General features: G+C 48.7%; 1 protein-coding gene across 1 annotated transcript; it reads left to right on the forward strand.

Moving 5' to 3' along the window:
• The first annotated feature begins 341 nt into the window (after positions 1-341).
• On the forward strand, positions 342-15257 carry RGCC (regulator of cell cycle). The gene is made up of 5 exons (XM_070471176.1): positions 342-650; positions 1153-1338; positions 10520-10627; positions 13114-13176; positions 14883-15257. Exons 1-5 carry the CDS (start codon positions 602-604, stop codon positions 14888-14890), a joined length of 414 nt encoding a protein of 137 aa, XP_070327277.1. The 5' UTR covers positions 342-601; the 3' UTR covers positions 14891-15257.
• The last annotated feature ends 2784 nt before the right edge of the window (positions 15258-18041 follow it).

Raw genomic sequence — 18041 nt, forward strand, 5'->3', positions numbered from 1 at the left:
CTGCTCTATTCTTCGCAACAAGGCCGGCGGGCTAGGCATTTCCCTTTCACAGACGAGGAAACTGAGGCTGGAGGAGCTTAAGGGCACCGGCAGGAAAGCACAGCAGCAAACTCTGTGCTTGGGATTCTGGGGGTGTAGCCAAAGCCACGTCCGTGGGGGCCCATCGTCAGGGCGCGCGGGGGAAGCGGCGGGTAAATATTTGGGGCTGTAACCCGGGCTCGGGCGACTGGGCGTCACCGCGGTTCCCCGGCGCGCGCGTGGCGAGGGCGGTGCCCGGTGCCCGGGGAGGGGGGACGGGGGCGTCGAGGCGCGGCGGCGGGGACAGACCCGGCAGCCCGGCTCCCGCGGCCCCGCCCCGGCCCGCCCCCGCCCGCGGCTATAAGACCTCGCGGCGGGCGGGCGGCGGCAACCCGGGGAAAGGGAGGGCGAGCGCGCGGTGCCGGCAGCGGCGTGGCTGGAGCGCGGCCGGGCGAGGGGGCGGACTGAGCAGGACGCTGCCCGGAGAGGGGACGGCCAGAGCGGGACGCACGTCTGCACGACCCCCGTGCCCAGACCTCGCAGGATCCCGGGCCCCCAGCGACGCGCGCCGGCGGAGCCCTCCATGAAGCCGCCCGTCGCGCAGGGCAGCCCCGCGGCCGCCGCGGCCGCAGGTGAGTGGCGAGGTGGGGTGGGTCTCCTTAAACCCGGACCTTGCAGGGGGCTGGGGGCGAAAGAAGCAGGGTCCCGCGTAGTCTTTTTCTATTCCTCCCCCTGCCTCCGCTCTGCCCCCGCCGGGCTGGGGGACACGTCACGGGCGCATCCTGACTCAGTCCTCCCGCCGACCCCGGGGCCACGAGCGCGGGGACCGGTCCACCGCCAGCCCGCGGGTGGGAAAGAGCTCGGCCTCGCGGCTTAGCGGCGTGACCTTTGATTTACCACTCCCGGGGGTGGAGACTCAGTTTCTTTATCTCTAAAATGGGCGCGATGCTAGCGCGCACTTCAGGGGCGGTGGAGTCTTGAAAGATAACAGCCAGCGGCCGGCGGCGGCCTCCGGCTGCCCACCCCCCCCAATCCTGACCCTGGCCGGAGCGCAGTCCACGTGGGCCGGCGACCCCGGGGGCCCCGGCCCGGCGCCCGCCCCCGCCCTCACCGGTGCCCTTCGCCCCTGCGCAGCCCCGGCCTTGGACTCTGCGGACGCGGGGGACCTGACGGACGCGCTATGCGAGTTCGATGCGGTGCTGGCCGACTTCGCGTCGCCCTTCCACGAGCGCCACTTCCACTACGAGGAGCACCTGGAGCGCATGAAGCGGCGCAGCAGCGCCAGCGTCAGCGACAGCAGCGGCTTCAGCGATTCCGAGAGTGAGTGTGGCGCCGCCGCGGAAGCTGTCGCGCCCCGGGCAGTCCGGGCACCCGACCCGGCCCGCGGGGGAGCGCCCCTGGGCTCGCGGCTCCGCGTGCTCATCCGGAAAACCGCGGGCGGGGGGTCCGGCCGAGCGAGCCCCGAAGCCCAGAGCCGTCTCTAGGACTCTGGGAGTCTCCGGGGCCGCAAGGCCGGCAGGGAGCAGACCCCATAGGGCGGTCTAAGGAAGGCAGGCTGGGCTCCACGCCGCCCGCCGGCAGGTGTCAGGACCCAGGAGGGCCTCCCCGTTGCCCTCTCCCCGCTCCTTGCCGCTTTCAGCAGCATCTTCAGAGGATGTGGAGAAAGCGCCACAGGCGTGGGGTCCAGGGCCCCCGGAAGGGCGCAGGATGGACGTATTGGTGAAACCAGGAGAGGTTTCTTAAGCTCCGGTTCTTGGGGTGTTTGAAACGCTTCTTGCACTTTTTCCTGGCCCTGAGCTCCCCGCCCCCCGCCCCCCCCCCCCCCCCCCCCGAGTTACTGTTACACTGTCCGCAGTTTCGAAAGAATCCTAGCGCTGCTAAGTCCAAGTATTTAGAGAGTGTCCCTCATCCTTCAGGCAGGTCCATGACGCGAACTGCTGGCTCAGACTCCCGGCCCCACCCTGGTACCCAGTCTGGGGCTGGGGGTGGGGGTGGGGAGGAAGAGGGGAGGGGGGTTGGGCGGTAGGGAGCAGATGGAGGCAGAGCTGCTTCCTGCTGACTTTCTTTCGGTGGAGACCACCCCCAGGGTCTGGCTGCCCTAAATCACCTTGTTAAAAAGAGAGGCCACTTTTTCCAGGACCTCAAACGTCCTGTAAGGATTATGGATACTTGTTTAGGTGTCAAAGAGCAAATTGGGTGACTTTTCAATCTTCTGCGACTGTCGTTTTTCCCAACCCGGATGACTTACTGTTTTTCAAAGGGCATCTTGAACACTTTTGGATAATTCTTGAGGCTTCATTCCCTAGATGGGTTACCAGCCTGAATGTCATTCCCTTTGCTGCCCTTGACTCTGGAAGTAAAAACAATGAGCTTTCCTTGTGATTCCCTTTTGCGATCTGAAGCTTCTCCTTGTTACAGGGCAAAGATAACAGTCTTGGACTTACACATAAGCTGTCCTCCTGAAAAGGAATAAAGGGCACTGGCCATCCAGTTCAGGCTTGGAGTCAGAAACTTAAGAGTTCCAGCTTGACTTGCCTTGGCAGCCCTGCCCAAGGGTTAGATCTAATTGCAGCTTTTGAGGTGAAAGGGAATGGAATCATCTGCTGTTAATTTTCCGTTCTGTATGTTTGGACTTTGTTGCTAATGACCTGACCACTTATTTTCAATTTCAAAGGGAAGTTGAAAAAATTTTGAAATTTGTCTCAGTGTATGTAGCCAAACTTAAATGTGTCTCCTTCTACTGGGGCACATTCATCAAGTACAAATTCTCTCCCCCGTGGGAAAGAAAGCTGGCACAGTGTGTTCAGGGCTGCTCTGTTGCAAAGAACAGCTCCATTCTAAACCACAGCTGCGCTTGGCTAGAATAGGGCCTGAGCTCACTCATTCATGGGTGATTGCAACTCCCTCTGGGTAGGATTTCAGATCTGGGATCCGTTTTCTGGGGGCCTCAAAGAAAAGGCACTCGAAACACATTCTTAACAGCTTCGGGGGAGATGTTTGGAATGGTCTATAGTTTTTCTTAGGGTGTGTGGACTTTGTTTTCTGCCTTTGTTGCTAACTGTTAAACTGACCCTTGGTTTGGTGGTTAGAGAAGTAAGCGGAGGGTATGCAGAAGGCTTGGATGACATTAGTCTTTCCTATAAATGTGTAGTTTGGCCCTCACGAGGCTGGTTAGAAATAGTCTTGGCAGAAGCGGTGTGTATCTAAATAGTCATTTCTTAAGGATGCATAATACGTGTCTTAATTGCCGCCCAGAATGGATCACAGACGTTTGTTATACTCATTTAGCTGTTCAGTGCTTTTCTGTGGAAGAAAGTATTTGAGAGAGGTGGATCCTACTGAAATGTAGGGTCTCCCCAGCAAAGAGGGGACACCCTAGGATGATGAAAATAAGAGCAGCTCTCTTTTGCCAAGCCTTTTCTGTGATTGCTATTATTATCTATTAGTTCTTACCATTAGCAAGCTCTTTGCTGTGCCTTAAATGTGCTATCTCCTATGTTCCCTTCCACAGTCCAACAATGCAGGCACTCTTGTCTCCTTTTTTTTTTTTCTGATTAAATAGTGGAACCACTTGGACTGTCTCTAACATTTTGTTCTGTCACCGGATGGAGGGCTGGTGTGGAAACCAGGTCCTCCTGGATAGACTTGGACAGGGATCACGTGCCTGTTTGTCAATCATGGTCATGTTTGAAGGTGTCTCTTTAAGGCCGCGGTCCCCCCACTGGGTGCATGGAGCCCAGGCTGAGCTCTGTTGGGGCCCTGCGTGAGGAGTGGGCCTCGGTTTCTCTAGCTGTGAAATGGAAAGTATTCTATTTAATGATGCTATTATCTACCCACTCCAGTATTCTTGGGCTTCCCTTGTGGCTCAGCTGGTAAAGAATCCACCTGTAATGTGGGAGACCTGGGTTCGATCCCTGGGTTGGGAAGATCCCCTGGAGAAGGGAAAGGCTGCCCACTCCAGTATTCTGGCCTGAAGAGTTCCATAGACCATATAGTCCATGGGTTCGCAAAGAGTTGACATGACTGAGCGACTTTCACTCCCTAGAAACATCCATAAGCTCAGGATCAGAAAGAAAATATTTGTCCTGTTTGATGTTTTTAAGAGAACAATAAAATGCACATGCCATGATGTGTCACATAGGCCGGATACATTTGGGCCAATGTCTTGCATGAACATGTTATGTATGAAGCTCCCATGAAGCTCTGACCCTTTGGGACTTTGGTTTTTCGCCCTGCGTTTTACAACTTCATCACTCTGAAGATGTACCCACAGCATTCCTGCTTTTTTGAAGAACCTTTTTTTTTCTCTTAAAAAAATTTAGAGGGAAAGACAAATGTTATATGATATCACTTATATGTGGGATCTAAAAATATAGTACCAATGAACTTATTTACAAAACAGAAACAGACTCTTATAGACATAGGAAACAAACTTAGGGTTACTGTGGGCGTGGGAAGCAGGGAGAAGGATAAATTATGAGTATGGGATTAACAGATACATACTACCATATGTGAAATGGAGAAACAGCAGGATTTATTGTGTAGCACAAGGAACTATATTCCATATCTTGTAATAACCTATAATGGAAAAAAATTTAAAAAGAATATATATCTGGATCGTTTTGCTGTACACTTGAAACTAATACAATATTGTAAATCAACTATACTTCAATTAAAAAAAAAATAGGTTTCTCGCATCCAAAGGAGAAAAGCTAGACATTCCTTCTTTTAACCAGAGAAGCACGTTACTTCCATTGGAGAGAAGAACGGATGTTTAATAAGGAAATATGTCTTCCTGTTTCTACTTGCAGGGAATCCTCCTAAGACTTGAAGAGGATCAACACAACAGTGGCAAGACAACTTCACGTTAGGGGTGGTATTCAAATGGGGGTTGATGAGAATTGTTCTTTTCTTCTAGATTTCGGTTCCTACAGGCACTTTCGTGAGAGCAGTTTCAGCTGTAGCAGTGGAAGGCAGCTCGGTTAGGAGCCGGGGCAGTGAGGTTCAAGCCTGATCCTCAGAGATGCTGCAGGCATGATGACCATCTTTGGTTTGAACTTAGCTTGAAAACCCTGTTGTTCTTTCAGTACTTTCAGCACTGTACATGCACATCATGACTTCTCAAATGTGTTCAATAACATTTTAACTCATCATATACTAAATTTTAACCAAGGTGTTAATTTATGATTCCACGGATTGATTTTACAGGAAGTTTCTAATATTAACTGGCACTTTAAAAGGTGATGTAAACTCACATCTTTGATGGATTGGAGGTTCCTTTTTCCTTTTGGTGGGGGGGGCGGAGTATTTTGCCTCTTAACAGAAAAGGTTCAAAGTCTACTCTGTATACTGGGGCTGTTATGATTCTGTTGGGCCATTGGAGGGAATGAGGAATTGGCTTCTTTAGCTTGTGCAAACCTACATTGTCTGTATTTCTTTGCCTTGACTGTTCTAGCTTGGCTCTGGAGAGAGAACCTAGGGGGCACGTGTGACAGGTAGCCTATGAGCTGATCTGATGTAAGAGCCACTGAGATCAAAACTTGACCTTGCTCAAGCCGACAGGGAATGAGGGGTTAGGGGCCCTCGGGGTGTCTGGTGTGTGCTAGGAATTCCAGGCAGGTAGCAAGTGTCACTGGTGGACATGTATTCATGTGTATGCTTAGTCGCTTCAGTCATGTCTGACTCTGTGACCTTATGGACTGTGGCTTGCCAGGCTCCTCTGTCTGTAGGATTCTCCAGGCAAGAATACTGGAGTGAGTTGCCGTGCCCTCCTCCAGGGGATCTTCCCGACGCAGGGATTGAACCTGGGTCTCCTGTGGCTCCTGCATTGCAAGCACAGTCTTTATCGCTGAGCCACCTGGGAACCCCATCACTGGTGGGCACCTGGAGGCATATGGAGGGACCGAGCAGTCCCAGAAGAGAAGCTGGAACACTAGTGGTGAAATTGAGAAACGATTTCTTATTCTATTGGTGCAGCTGTTGGAATTTAGATTTTGAGTGGGAGAGTTGACCCCCCTGCCCCACCCCGCACATACCATTCCCTGTGGCGAAAGGGAAACAGGTCCAAGGCTTTCTTTTTCTCAGTTAATTACTATGGTTTGCTTGCCTGAAACATGTGGGATTGTTCTATATTTACAGGAGCTCCAGGCCACGGTTACTGTCTGTGGTTTTCCTTCCCTCTGGAGTAACACACGCTGGTACCAACCCCCAAATTACCTTTCTCTCTGCCCCCAAATGGAAAAAAAAAAAACTCGTCTACCTTTTAAACAAGTCTTTGTTTTTGTAGCCAAGTTTTCCAAGCTTTGTGGGCGTTCCTATGGTTAAGATGTTAGAATATTTAATATGCTCACCTTTCTTTTGATGATGTCTTAGCAAACTTGCTCCCTGAATTTGAGGTTCCTGGCCTCAGCGTGCCAAGTTGACTTGCCAAGGACATTTCTGATGGGACTGCAGAGCTGATGGCGGTAGATGTTGTAAGGCCCTGCAATATCTAGTCTTGCCACCTGCCAGGTCCCCAGATCATCACTGCTGTGTGTCCTTATTAATGGCAGCGACTGATGCCGGGTGGGGCAATAATACATTACTATGCTATCAGCCAGCAACACATTGCTGTCCCTTGTCAGACTAACTGGCTGTTATTTTGCAAGAAATCGAGTTCTAGGGGGGTGAAAAGAACAGGAAGGCAGGCTTTGCTTCCCTTTTAATCTACACCTAGCGTGCAGTCTTATTCACTGTGGAATGAAATTTTATTGGATAAAGGGTTAAGAGAGGTTGGATTACTTCTGTGTTGGTGGGTTTGTTCTTGGGAGGTTTATTCTAGGGCACCTCTGAAGATAAACTTTTTTTCTTAAGAATTTTGCGACTCTCTAAAGAAGAGGAAGAAGCTTGGCCCCAGAATCTGGAGTCTTATTATTCCCTATGGTGACCTTTCTTCTGAGCATGCCTTCCTCGTTTGTTGAAAAAATAAAGCCTGAAAACCGTGGGCAGCACACGGAGCTTGTGGGTTTCTTATCCCCCTTTCTTAAGAGAAGAAACTGCCCCTCCGAGATGAAGTGACTCACACAGGGTCACACGGCCTTAGTCCCACACAGCTCTAGGGGGACAGCTTCTGCTGGACCCCAAGGAGTTTGGGGGCTCTTAAGATTGTTGTGGTTCTTATCTTCATGAATCGTGTGTAGAGAGCGTGACCACAGAGTGGAACTGAACCATGGAGAAGTTTGCCTCAAGGATGCTGGGACTGTTTCCTCTTAATGGTTGAACATCTTGGAGCCTGGAGTCAGGGCTGGCCTGAATTGTGCACTGAGCATCCTGGTGTATCTGTGAGCTGGTGTGTGAGAACGTGTGTGAGAGTGTGTGTGGGTGTTTGAGTCTGGGGGTGTGAGAGGCGAGCAGAAGTGGGCACATGCTGTGTTGGCCAGCCCCCCTGTGTGTGTCTATGTCTATAGATACTGTAAATAAATATTCTAACTAGGATTTTTTCCCCCCTCCGTCTCATTGTGAGAGTAGCCTGAGCTCATGATCAGTAAGAGGCAACTCCTGATTATTTGAAAAGTTGGCTCAGTAGTTTGCAGCTGAATTTGCCAGTCAAGGAACAGTCAGCTTGTCTGTGTATTTTCTGAGGTTGAGGAAAATACTTAGATCAAAAAGGAATTTAAGCCCCAGGCTCTAAAGGGTGAGCGGTGGGCCATGGTGGTGTCCTGGTACAGTGTGACCCTGCAGGGTCCCCAAAACCCCGAGTTACCCAAGGAGTCATGAATCCTCACCGGATTCCTGTTTCCTACCATTTTGCAGGGACCGTCTCCACGTCTAGTTCATTACTTTCTCCCAAACTCAGTAGCACTTGGTCTACTTGTATGTGAGGCAAACAAATGTGTGTGTGTGTTTCCCAGCCCCCAAGGGGTAAGTATACGTCGCTGTAAAATGCTGGGGAGTGGGGGCAGAACAGAGGTGAGGTCCAGGGCCAGGGCCCTGGTGCAGGATGGGGTGCAGGATGGGGCGGGAGGCAGGGCGGTGCTGCTGGCAGGGCCGACTGCCCCCGAGAGGTGGAGGCCAGGGGTGCCGCCCTCGGGGCCCACACTCTGGGCCCCGGAAGGGGGGGCGATGCTCGCGGGGGCCCTTTGGCGCCGAAGGTTCTGTTGCAGAGGCTTGCACGCCTTCCTTCTGGCTTCCGAGTGCGGGCTCAAGGCCCGCCTCCCCTGGGCTCTCTGTGGTTTTCCTGCCCCTTAGGCTCACTTTGCCTTTTCCCCACAAGTCTCTCGGGTTCTATTTGTGGCGATTCCCCTGCCTCTTACGAGGTGACAGGCGGTAACACGACGTGGTGGGTCTGCAGCGAGCACGACCGCCCTCCTGTGTGTGGGGGAAAAGGGCTTCCCTTGAGAAAACCCGCGTCGCTCCAGAGTGGGGCTCAGCTGACAAGCCAGCGCGAAGGCTTCCCGCTTTGAGTTCAGCAAGTGCGCGTGTCCTGGGAGATAATAACAGAGGTGCCGCCAAACAGTGTCCCGTGGGCAAGTGGGACCGGGAAACAGGGCTAAGCCGGCTTGCTTATCACAAGACATCTCAGGCACATCGGAGTTTCATCAGAGGACCCTCCAAGGGGCTTGGTGTTTCTCAGGGTCCGGGGACTGTGCAGTTCTTCTCAAAGGGCCACTATTCTGGGAAATACGTTTTTGGGGAAATGTAAGCCTAAGAGTCAGAGTTTCAGATCTCAGCAGGTGTTCATCATCAAAGCCCTGAAAAACGACCGTGGTCCTTTTAGGTGGCCCGGACTGGAACTAAGAAGGAAGACTCAACCGTGAGGGTCATATGTGTTTGGAAAACTGAACGCGATGGGTGTGTCGGCCAGGAAGACAAGACGGCCTGGGACCATCTCCTCGGGGCCGTGGGGGACCTGTGAGGGGCAGTCTTTAGGGATGAAGAGGGATTCTCTTGGGGCCAGAACCCTCTGTTTCTGAAAGCCCTCTTTTATTCTGGGTGTCTCTTTTGTCACTGAGTCCTGTTCCTTTTGAGTTAAGAGGAGCAAAGAAAGATGGTTTTGCCTCCTCCTGAGCTGGAGGTGATTGGATGAGACTGGGTGCGTCCCGAGGAGGACAGGGAGCCTGGCCAGGCCATGGTAGCTCAGCGGCCCTCTTGCACCTGAGCAGCCTTCCCAGGGCTCATCTGTGCTACCCCGGTGCCAGGCTTTGTGTTTTGTTTTAACCAGGAAGGTTGTTCCTCGGTGACCTCAGAGGCCACATCCTGCTTCCACCGCCGGCTCTGCCTCCGAGTCTCTGGCTTGGTACGGCTCAGCCAGCAGCGCCCTTTCTGTGTTCCCGCCACAGGACTGGGCTGGCTGGGTTTGGTTTCCTCTCCCTTGGCAGGACTTAGAAATAGGATCTTAGAACTTAAGCGCTGGAAGGCACTTTAAGGATCATTAAGTCCACCTTCCCATTTTACAGATGGGTAAGCAAAGGCCCATCTGTAAAATGGGAAGGTGGACTGAGTCATCCTTCAAGTTCATTCTGTAAGCAAACCCAGCCCCCACCCCAGAAAAGGAAATGGCAACCCACTCCAGTATTCTTGTTTGAAGAATCCCATGGACAGAGGAGCCTGGTAGGCTACAGCCCATGGGGTCGCAAAGAGTTGGACTCGACTGCGTGATCAAGCATACTCACACAAGGAAGGGCCCAGAGACATGGTCTTGTCCCAGGGCTCCCGAATACTCGGTGGCTGAGATGATTTCCTAGACGCTCAGCTCAGCCTTGCTTCTGGGACCTTGCCTGGATCTTGTCTTCAGGAGCAGGACAATGGAGCCGCCCAGTCACCCAGCGTGTTTGTAATCCACAGCCTCCAGGAGAAGAAATCTCTGTCTTTGACCCTCTAGCGGATCCCTAGGATAGAGGAGCTCAGGAAAAGCCATGACAAAGACTCTCTTGAGCAGGCAGGGAGGATTATTAAGTAGTGGGATCCAACCTTAACTTTGTATTATTTTAGGGGGTTCAGAGGGCAGAAGGGACATTTTTCAGGAAGAATGGTTCCTTGTGTCTCAAATCCCAAGCCACCCCCCCAACCTCCATCAGCCAAGCACTGGCTTAGCTGTCAGATACCTGGGCAGTGGGCGCCCGTGTGTTGCAAAGGAGGCTGGTCTGGTCACGGTGGTCCTGTTGACCCTTCTTTTTTTTTTTACAGAATCAAGGGCCTTTGGTGTGCCTGATTAAAGACACACTCACACATATACAGGCACACTCTCCTGCTTCAAATTTGGGAGCATAAATATAAAATCGACATAACCTTGGGCAAACTTTGGGAGATAGTGAGGGACAGGAAAGCCTGGTGAGCTGCAGTCCACGGGGTCGCAAAGAGTTGGACATGACTTAGCAACTAAACAACAACAACAACAAATATAAAATCTGAAAATCAATTGTTTTTTTTAATAACTTTGCTCTCTTTGGAGATAAACTGTTGCTTATCAATAGACCAGGAGACTGAAACCATTTCTAATGAGTTATGTTTTCTTTCCTGAAAGGTGCTGAATCGCTTTATAGGAACAGCTTCAGCTTCAGTGATGAAAAACTGAATTCCCCGACAGACAGCACCTCAGCTCTGCTCTGTCCTTCTGTCCCTGCTCGGAAAGGTAAGTCCACTCGTTGGAATGTGAGTTTTTTTGCTTCCTTATTCCCTCTCCCCCTCAGCCTCCTCTCTCTTCTGCCTTACCCCTAACCAATCTTGCCAAATGTGCAAAACAAATAGAGAAGACTAGCATCTTCATACAGTACAATGTGGAGTAGATTTTGTTATTTCTCAGGATTTTGATCAGCATGAAAGTGAAATCCCATACAGGTGGGTGGCAGGGGACGGGTGGCTCAGATGTTAAAGAATCCACCTGAAATGTGGGAAGATCCCGTTTCAGTCCCTGGGTCAGGAAGATCCTTTGGACAAGGGAATGGCTACCCACTCCAGAATTCTTGCCTGGAGAATCCCATGGATCGGGGAGCCTGGCAAACTACAGCCCATGGGGTCACAAAGAGTCGGACTGGACTGAGCGACTAACACTTTCACTTTTTTATTTCAGGAAACCATGTAGAGAAACCATGGGAGAAAGAAAACATGTAGACTCTAGATTTTGTTTTCTCTTGTGTGTTGTTATCAATTCAGTGCTAAATGATAGTGCTCTCCTAGACTGGCTGGTTCTAGAATGTAAAACTCAGCAGTTAGGATTTGCAGAAAGTTGGGTTCTTTTTTTTTTAAATTGCATTAACTCTTTAAAGAATGCTCTCAGATGACCAATTTAGCAATTAAATGGGGTCATCATTATGAAACAAGTGATGATCTAACGTAATTCAAAATAGCGGCTCCAGCCTGCCTCTACTGTGATATTAATAGACAAAAAAATTTTTAAAGATGCATGAGCAGTTTGTTATATTTTGGAGCTAGTAAATTGTCTCCAGCCAGAGAGCTGAATGTTCTATTGGGCAAGTGCCCTTTGAAAACAAAAGGAGTTTTTTTCTGCTTAAGAAACCTTACACTTGATGAAAATAGTTGCAGAATGCAATAAAAATGGAACATAGTTAAAAAGAAATATGAAGATTTCATCATTTTCTCACTCAGGCAGGAGGGCAGAATTTCACCCTTTTTCAAAAGAGACATTTTAAAGTTCTCCTCCCCACATAGTGGTGCTAGCAGCCCCTGGGAATTCTGCCATTGTCCAGCCCTCCATCTGTAATGGATCTGTTGAATTGAGAGAGACAGAACAGTCTAGAAAGTGGCTTAAAACATGCCCAGATTTGCTACCTGATCCTCTAGAGGTAGAAATTAAAGAGGGGGGAAAAAGCCCTAGTGGCAAATTGACTTTAAAAGCTAAAAACAGTGAGTTATTTGGTGCAGTGGTAAAGAATCCGCCTGCCAAGGCAGGAGACACAAGAGATGTGGGTTCGATCCCTGGGTTGGGAAGATTCCCCTGGAGAAGGGAATGGCCTCCCACTCCAGTGTTTTTGCCTGGGAAGTCCTTTGGATGTAGGGGTCTGGTGGGCTTAGTCCAAGGGATCGCGAAGAATTGGAGACGACTGAGCATGTACTGCTTGAGGGGGCTAATTAATAAAGACATGCATTCAGAGAAGGCATGAGTGGTGAGCTCTAGAGAAAAAATAAAACACGCAGAAAGAAGGACAAGTCTTAGGATGCGGATGGAACAGAATCACGATGGGGCCTCGTTACCCTGTGTTGGCTCCTGCACGGCATGAGGCCGCCCAGACCCAGGAGCCTCCTGCCTCCTTCTCTGTATCATCTTGACAAGGAGCAGAAGTGCTTAGTTAATTCCTCCCTGGGGGCACCACATGGGCTGCAGTATTGCCCTGGAGTGATAGTGTGAACAAGACTGCGTCAGAGAAGTTGAGCTGGAATTAGGGACTCTGGGTGTGCATTCCACACGCTGCTTCCCAAATACTTTGGCTGGTAGCTCAGATCCTACACAATCGAAGAGTTAAAACTTGTAATCTTCTTTCCCTGTCCCTGTCTCTCTCTGCCTTCCAACTGTGTTTTTACTTTCGTTCAGTTCTGGCTGTGCGGGGCCTTCGTTGGGAGCACAGGCTCCCTCTCGGTAGGTGAGCAGGGGGTTTGCTCTCCAGCCTCGCTGCAGGGGCTTCTCCTGTTGTGGAGCAGGGGCCCTAGGGACGCGGGCTTCAGTAGCTCTGGCTCGTGGGCTCCAGAGCCCGGGCTCGTAGCTGTGGCACACAGGCTTAGTTGCTCCGCGGCACCTGGGATCTTTGTGGACCAGGGATCCACTCGTCCCCTGCATTGGGAGGTGGATTCTTAACCACCGGGCCACACGGAAGCCTCCACCTCCCAGCTTTTAAAGTAGTGAAGAGAGTTACTTCTTCCAGGCTGCTGGACTGTGGGTGGGGGGTGGGGGATGATGAACTACAAAACCCAGAAAGAAACATCTTCAGAAAAAGCTTCTGAGTTGCCTGTAAGTGAACATTGGAGCAACCACTTAGGGCTGGTACAGGACACTATTTAATAAAATCTCGGAAGACAGAGAGATGGCGGTCATATAATTCTGGAAAAGTCGAATTCATCAGCTGTCTTGAATATAGAAACTGAACCTGAACTCTTGTTTTTCAGCCAAACTTGGGGATACGAAAGAGCTAGAAGACTTTATTGCTGATCTCGACAGAACCTTAGCAAGTGAGTACATGCCTGGTAGTTTAAAAAAAAAATCAAACAAAACCAACCAGCACCTCTGATAAAGTGCAGTAATGTTTACCAGCTTGCCTGCGGCAGGAAGTTATATCATAAGGTGTTTTTAGGTTCAGAAACAGGACCCTAGTGGCTCAGAAAGAAATCCTGAGGATAAGCTGGCATTGATGTTGACTGCCTTTTTAACCAGTGAGAACTGGCCCCCAGCAAACAATGGCATTTTGTTTGAGAAGTGGAGAGTTAAGTAGTAGTTAGAGTGAGATTGCAGCCTTCCCAGCATGGTGGCCTGCCAGGCTGTTCAGAAAAGAAATCAGCTTATTGACCACCAAGTATTATACTGACTAATAGAGCTGACTCATTGGAAAAGCCCCTGATGCTGGGAAAGATTGAAGGCAAAAGGAGAAGGTGGCAGAGGATGAGATGGTTAGATAGCATTACTGACTCAGTGGACATTAATTTGAGCAAGCTAAGGGAGAGAGTGGAGGGAAAGGAGCCTGGTGGGCTACAGTCCATGGGGTCGAAAAGAGTCAGACACAACCCGCGACTGAAGATCACTATACTGACAGTGCAGAGGGTTCAATCTCAGGGGCCAGAAAAAACTTCACAAGTTAGATCCAGGGGTTTGATCTGACTTCTAGAGGGTTGGGTTCCCAAAGAGAGAACTGGCTTGGCGAGACCTTATAACCAAAGACCCACACCAGTTACCGAAAGACCTGGATGAGATATGTGGTACCCCATTTCCCATTTGGCAGTTACACTAATGGCACCCCATTCTCTGTGACCAAAATTTTTGAGAACCGAGGGTATCAGATCATAATTGCCATGGGGGTGCCTGGAAGAAAGGACCCTGAGAATAAATCCACACATTCTATTTGCAAAGAATAGGATCACAAGTGCCAGAAGGGTCAGCTGGAGTTTCCTGGATGACAGTTTCCACAGCTTACCCTTGGGGGGCCTTGTTCAGCCACAGAGCAGCCCTGGAGAATTTCATCCTAGCCCCTTTCGTTTTACAATGAAAGAGTCAGTTTTCCATATTTTATGCTGTGCTATGCTAAATAGCTGGATAGGATCTGAAAAAAATAGATCCAAAGCTGGTTACTTAAAAAGAATTCTGTTCTTAAACAAGGTTTCTGACAGACCTACCTAATATTAGGTGGAAAGTTCTTCTGCAGTTTCTGTTGACTAGAAGACTTTATCACCCATACCGTCCTCCGTGAGAAGACCAAGGTCTGTTCTGACAGAGATGATTGTAATTGCAAGACAGTTTGTGTTAGACCCGTGGGACAAGCTTGTTGACTTCATGAAAATTGCAGCAGGCTGCCCAGTCATACCAGTTCTTCAGATGTACATTACATGGGAAGCCTGCCATTAAGTTTGGTGCTTGGATGCCTGTTTGAGAGGTGTGCTCTGGTTGAGCATGCATGCCAAGTCGCTTCAGTTGTGTCTGACTCTTTTCAATCTTATGGACCGTAGCCCGTCAGGCTCCTCTGTGCATGGGATTCTCCAGGCAAAATACTGATGCGGGTTGCCATGCCCTCTTCCAGGGGATCTTCCCAACCCAGGAATCGAACCTGTATCTCTTAGTCTCCTGCATTGGCATTCTTTACAACTAGTGCTACCTAGGAAGCCCATGGTTAAGCATAGGAATTGTCAACTTTCTCGAGTGGATCACCTTCTCTGTCTTCTATTGACAGGTATGTGAAACAAGAAGTTCTGGGTCCTTTCGTTCTTAAGGGAGAAGTTTCAGAAAGCTTGGAGGACCTGATAAAATCAGCTACAGAATATGCTGCTGGAGGGGGCAGAGATGTTGCTCACCCACCACCAGGCTTGTCCTAAAAATACTTTTGGGCTCATCTCTGAGCAGGTTAGAGACTGACTTTGTTTACCAGCTTGCAGCGTATTAGAGCAGATGACTCATGCTAATGTTGTATTTCCTCTTAAAACATAGCTTCTCTGTAATTTAAAATGCTTTTATGAAAATATTTGTAATTAATTATATATAGTCGGAAACAGTAATATGCTTTCCCCATTATAATATATTTTTGTATGCAAATAAAGTTTGAACTGGAGTCTGTCTTTTGGAAGCCGTCTTTTTTTTTTTTTCTCTTGATTTCTTTCAATATGTTTCCATCCAGGTAGTATTCAAGTGGCAATAACATCACTCTTGATTTCTCATAGAGACTCTGGGTGCTGCCACATTGCACTAGGCAGTAGGATGATTAGTGAGAGAAAGTGTTACTTTGAAGCTCATTCGGCAATCTAAAGGGAAATTCTGGCATATGGTTGATGGGAAATTTTAATTTGAGCATTGTGGGTTTTTTTTTTTAAGCTTTTTTATTTTGTGCTGGGGTATAGCCAATGAACGATGCTGTAAGAGTTTCAGGTGAACAGCCGAGAGACTCAGCCACATGTATACGTGTGTCCATTCTCCTCCAAACTTCCCTGCCCTCCAGACCCCTACACAGCACTGAACAGAGCCCCCTGGGCTACACAGTCCTGGGAGGATGGTGGTTTTGATGGAAGTTGGGTTACTCTTCTCTGTTTTCCCCATTTCTTAGCACCTTTTAGTTGCCATGGGCGCTTCCTTCAATTAAGGGAAATACTAGGTGCACTAGGAATCCAGGGCAGGTTGGGGCAGCTGGAGGATTTATAAATGGTGGTGCTCTCATAAGACTAGTGTGCTGAGGCGGATTTGATGTGCTGGCCCGGGTGCTAATGTCCAAGGTGGCCGGGAACTGGAGGGGTCCCAGGGGAACCAGGGGGTCCAGATGCAAGGCCTCCCATGGGGTGGCCTTGTTTGTAGAAGCCAATAGCCCCACCTCCCACCCCCTACCTGCATTTTATGGGGGATGGGGCGAGGCATGAAAACAGGCAAGTCCATAGTTTTCCTGTCTATGCTTTTCTACCCTTAAAACATCTGAAATAACCAAGGCATTACTTTGACACACAGAATCAAGTTATGTAAAAACTCCAATCCTTATGTTCCTATAGAACACAAATCCAAAACATAAGTACTTCTAATTTGACATAATTTTCCATAAGGCCTTATGACTTTATTGATACTGTCAAAAGATAACTACTAATTTGATCTGTTTTTTAGGGCATTGGCAAACTAAATTGCCTTTTCTTTAAAACTTTTCTTTTCCCCAAACTTCTGGGGAACCTTTTGGGTTGAACCCAAATGTTTTCTTTCATTCTTTTTTTTTTTCTAATTTTTAATTTTTTATAAAATTTTATTTTATACTGGAGTATAACTGATTAACAGTGTTGTGACAGTTTTGGGTGGACAGCAAAGGGACTCAGTCATACAGATACATGTATCCATTCTCCCCCAACTCCCCTCCCATCCAGGTTCTTTATTTCTTTATTGAGATATAATTTATATAACTGAACGTTCATCCTTTTAAAGTGTACAATTCAGTAGGTTTCAATTTTTTAGCTATGCTTTCTGGCTTGAAGGATCTTAGTTTCCAGACCAGGAATTGAACCTACCTCCTCAGCAGTGAAATCGCAGAGTCCTAACCACTGGACCACCAGAGATATCCCACCTCAGTGGCTTTTATTTTATTATTATTATTTTTTTATTTTTAAAAATTTTTTTCCATTTATTTTTATTAGTTGGAGGCTAATTACTTTACAACATTGCAGTGGTTTTTGTCATACATTGAAATGAATTAGCCATGGATTTATATGTATTCCCCATCCCGGTCCCCCCTCCCACCTCCCTCTCCACCCGATCCCTCTGGGTCTTCCCAGTGCACCAGGCCCGAGCACTTGTCTCATGCTTCTCAGTGGCTTTTAGTACCTGTGTTCACAGAGTTGTGCAGCCATCCCTGTCTAACTCTCTGTGGATTCCTTTATTCTGGATATTTCATACAAATGGAATCATACAACATACAGCGTTTTGTTTCTGCATTCTTTTCTTTACAGACTGTTTTCACAGTTCATCCATGTTGGATGCGAATCAGTACTTCATTCCTTTTTATGACTGACTAATAGTCCACTGTACGGACATACCATATTTGTTTATCCATTTATTAGTTGAGGGACATTTGGGTTATTTCTACTTTTCGGCTAGTGAATATTGCTTTTATGAATGTTCATGTATAAACTTTTGTGTGGATATATGTTTTAATTTATTTTGGGTATATAACTAGGATCAGAATTGCTAGGCCGTAAGATAACCCTGTGCTAAACTTTTTGAGGAATTGCGACTTTCCACAGCTGCACCATTTTACATTCCCACCAGCAACGTATGAGGGCTGCAACTTCTCTATACCCTTGGCACCCCTTGTTGTTGTTCATCTTTTTGAATGTAGCCAGCTGAGTGGGTGTAAAGTGGTATCTTTTTGTGGTTTTCATTTGCATTTCCCTGATGACTAATGATCTTGAACATCTATTTATGTTTTTATTGGCCATTTGCATATCTTCTTTGGAGGATTGTCTGTTTGCAGCCTTTGCCCATTTTTAAATGTTGTTGTTCAGTCACTCAGACGTGTCTGACTCTTTGTGACCCCATGGATTGCAGCATGCCAGGCCTCCCTGTCCATCACCATCTCCTGGAGTTTGCTCAAATTCATGTCCACTGAGTTGGTGATGCCGTCCAGCCATCTCATCCTCTGTTGTCCCCTTCTCCTCCTGCCTTCAACCTTTCCCAGCATCAGGGTCTTTTCTAATGAGTCGGCTCTTCCCATCAGGTGGCCAAAGTATTGGAGCTTCAGCTTCAACATCAGTCCTTCCAATGAATACTCAGGACTGATTTCTTTTAGGATTGACTGGTTTGATCTCCTTGAAATCCAAGGGACTCTCAACAGTATTCTTTATTATTGTTGAGCTGTAGGAGCTTTCTATGT

The sequence above is a fragment of the Odocoileus virginianus genome, chromosome 8, assembly GCF_023699985.2.
Source record: "Odocoileus virginianus isolate 20LAN1187 ecotype Illinois chromosome 8, Ovbor_1.2, whole genome shotgun sequence".
Classification (NCBI taxonomy): domain Eukaryota; kingdom Metazoa; phylum Chordata; class Mammalia; order Artiodactyla; family Cervidae; genus Odocoileus; species Odocoileus virginianus.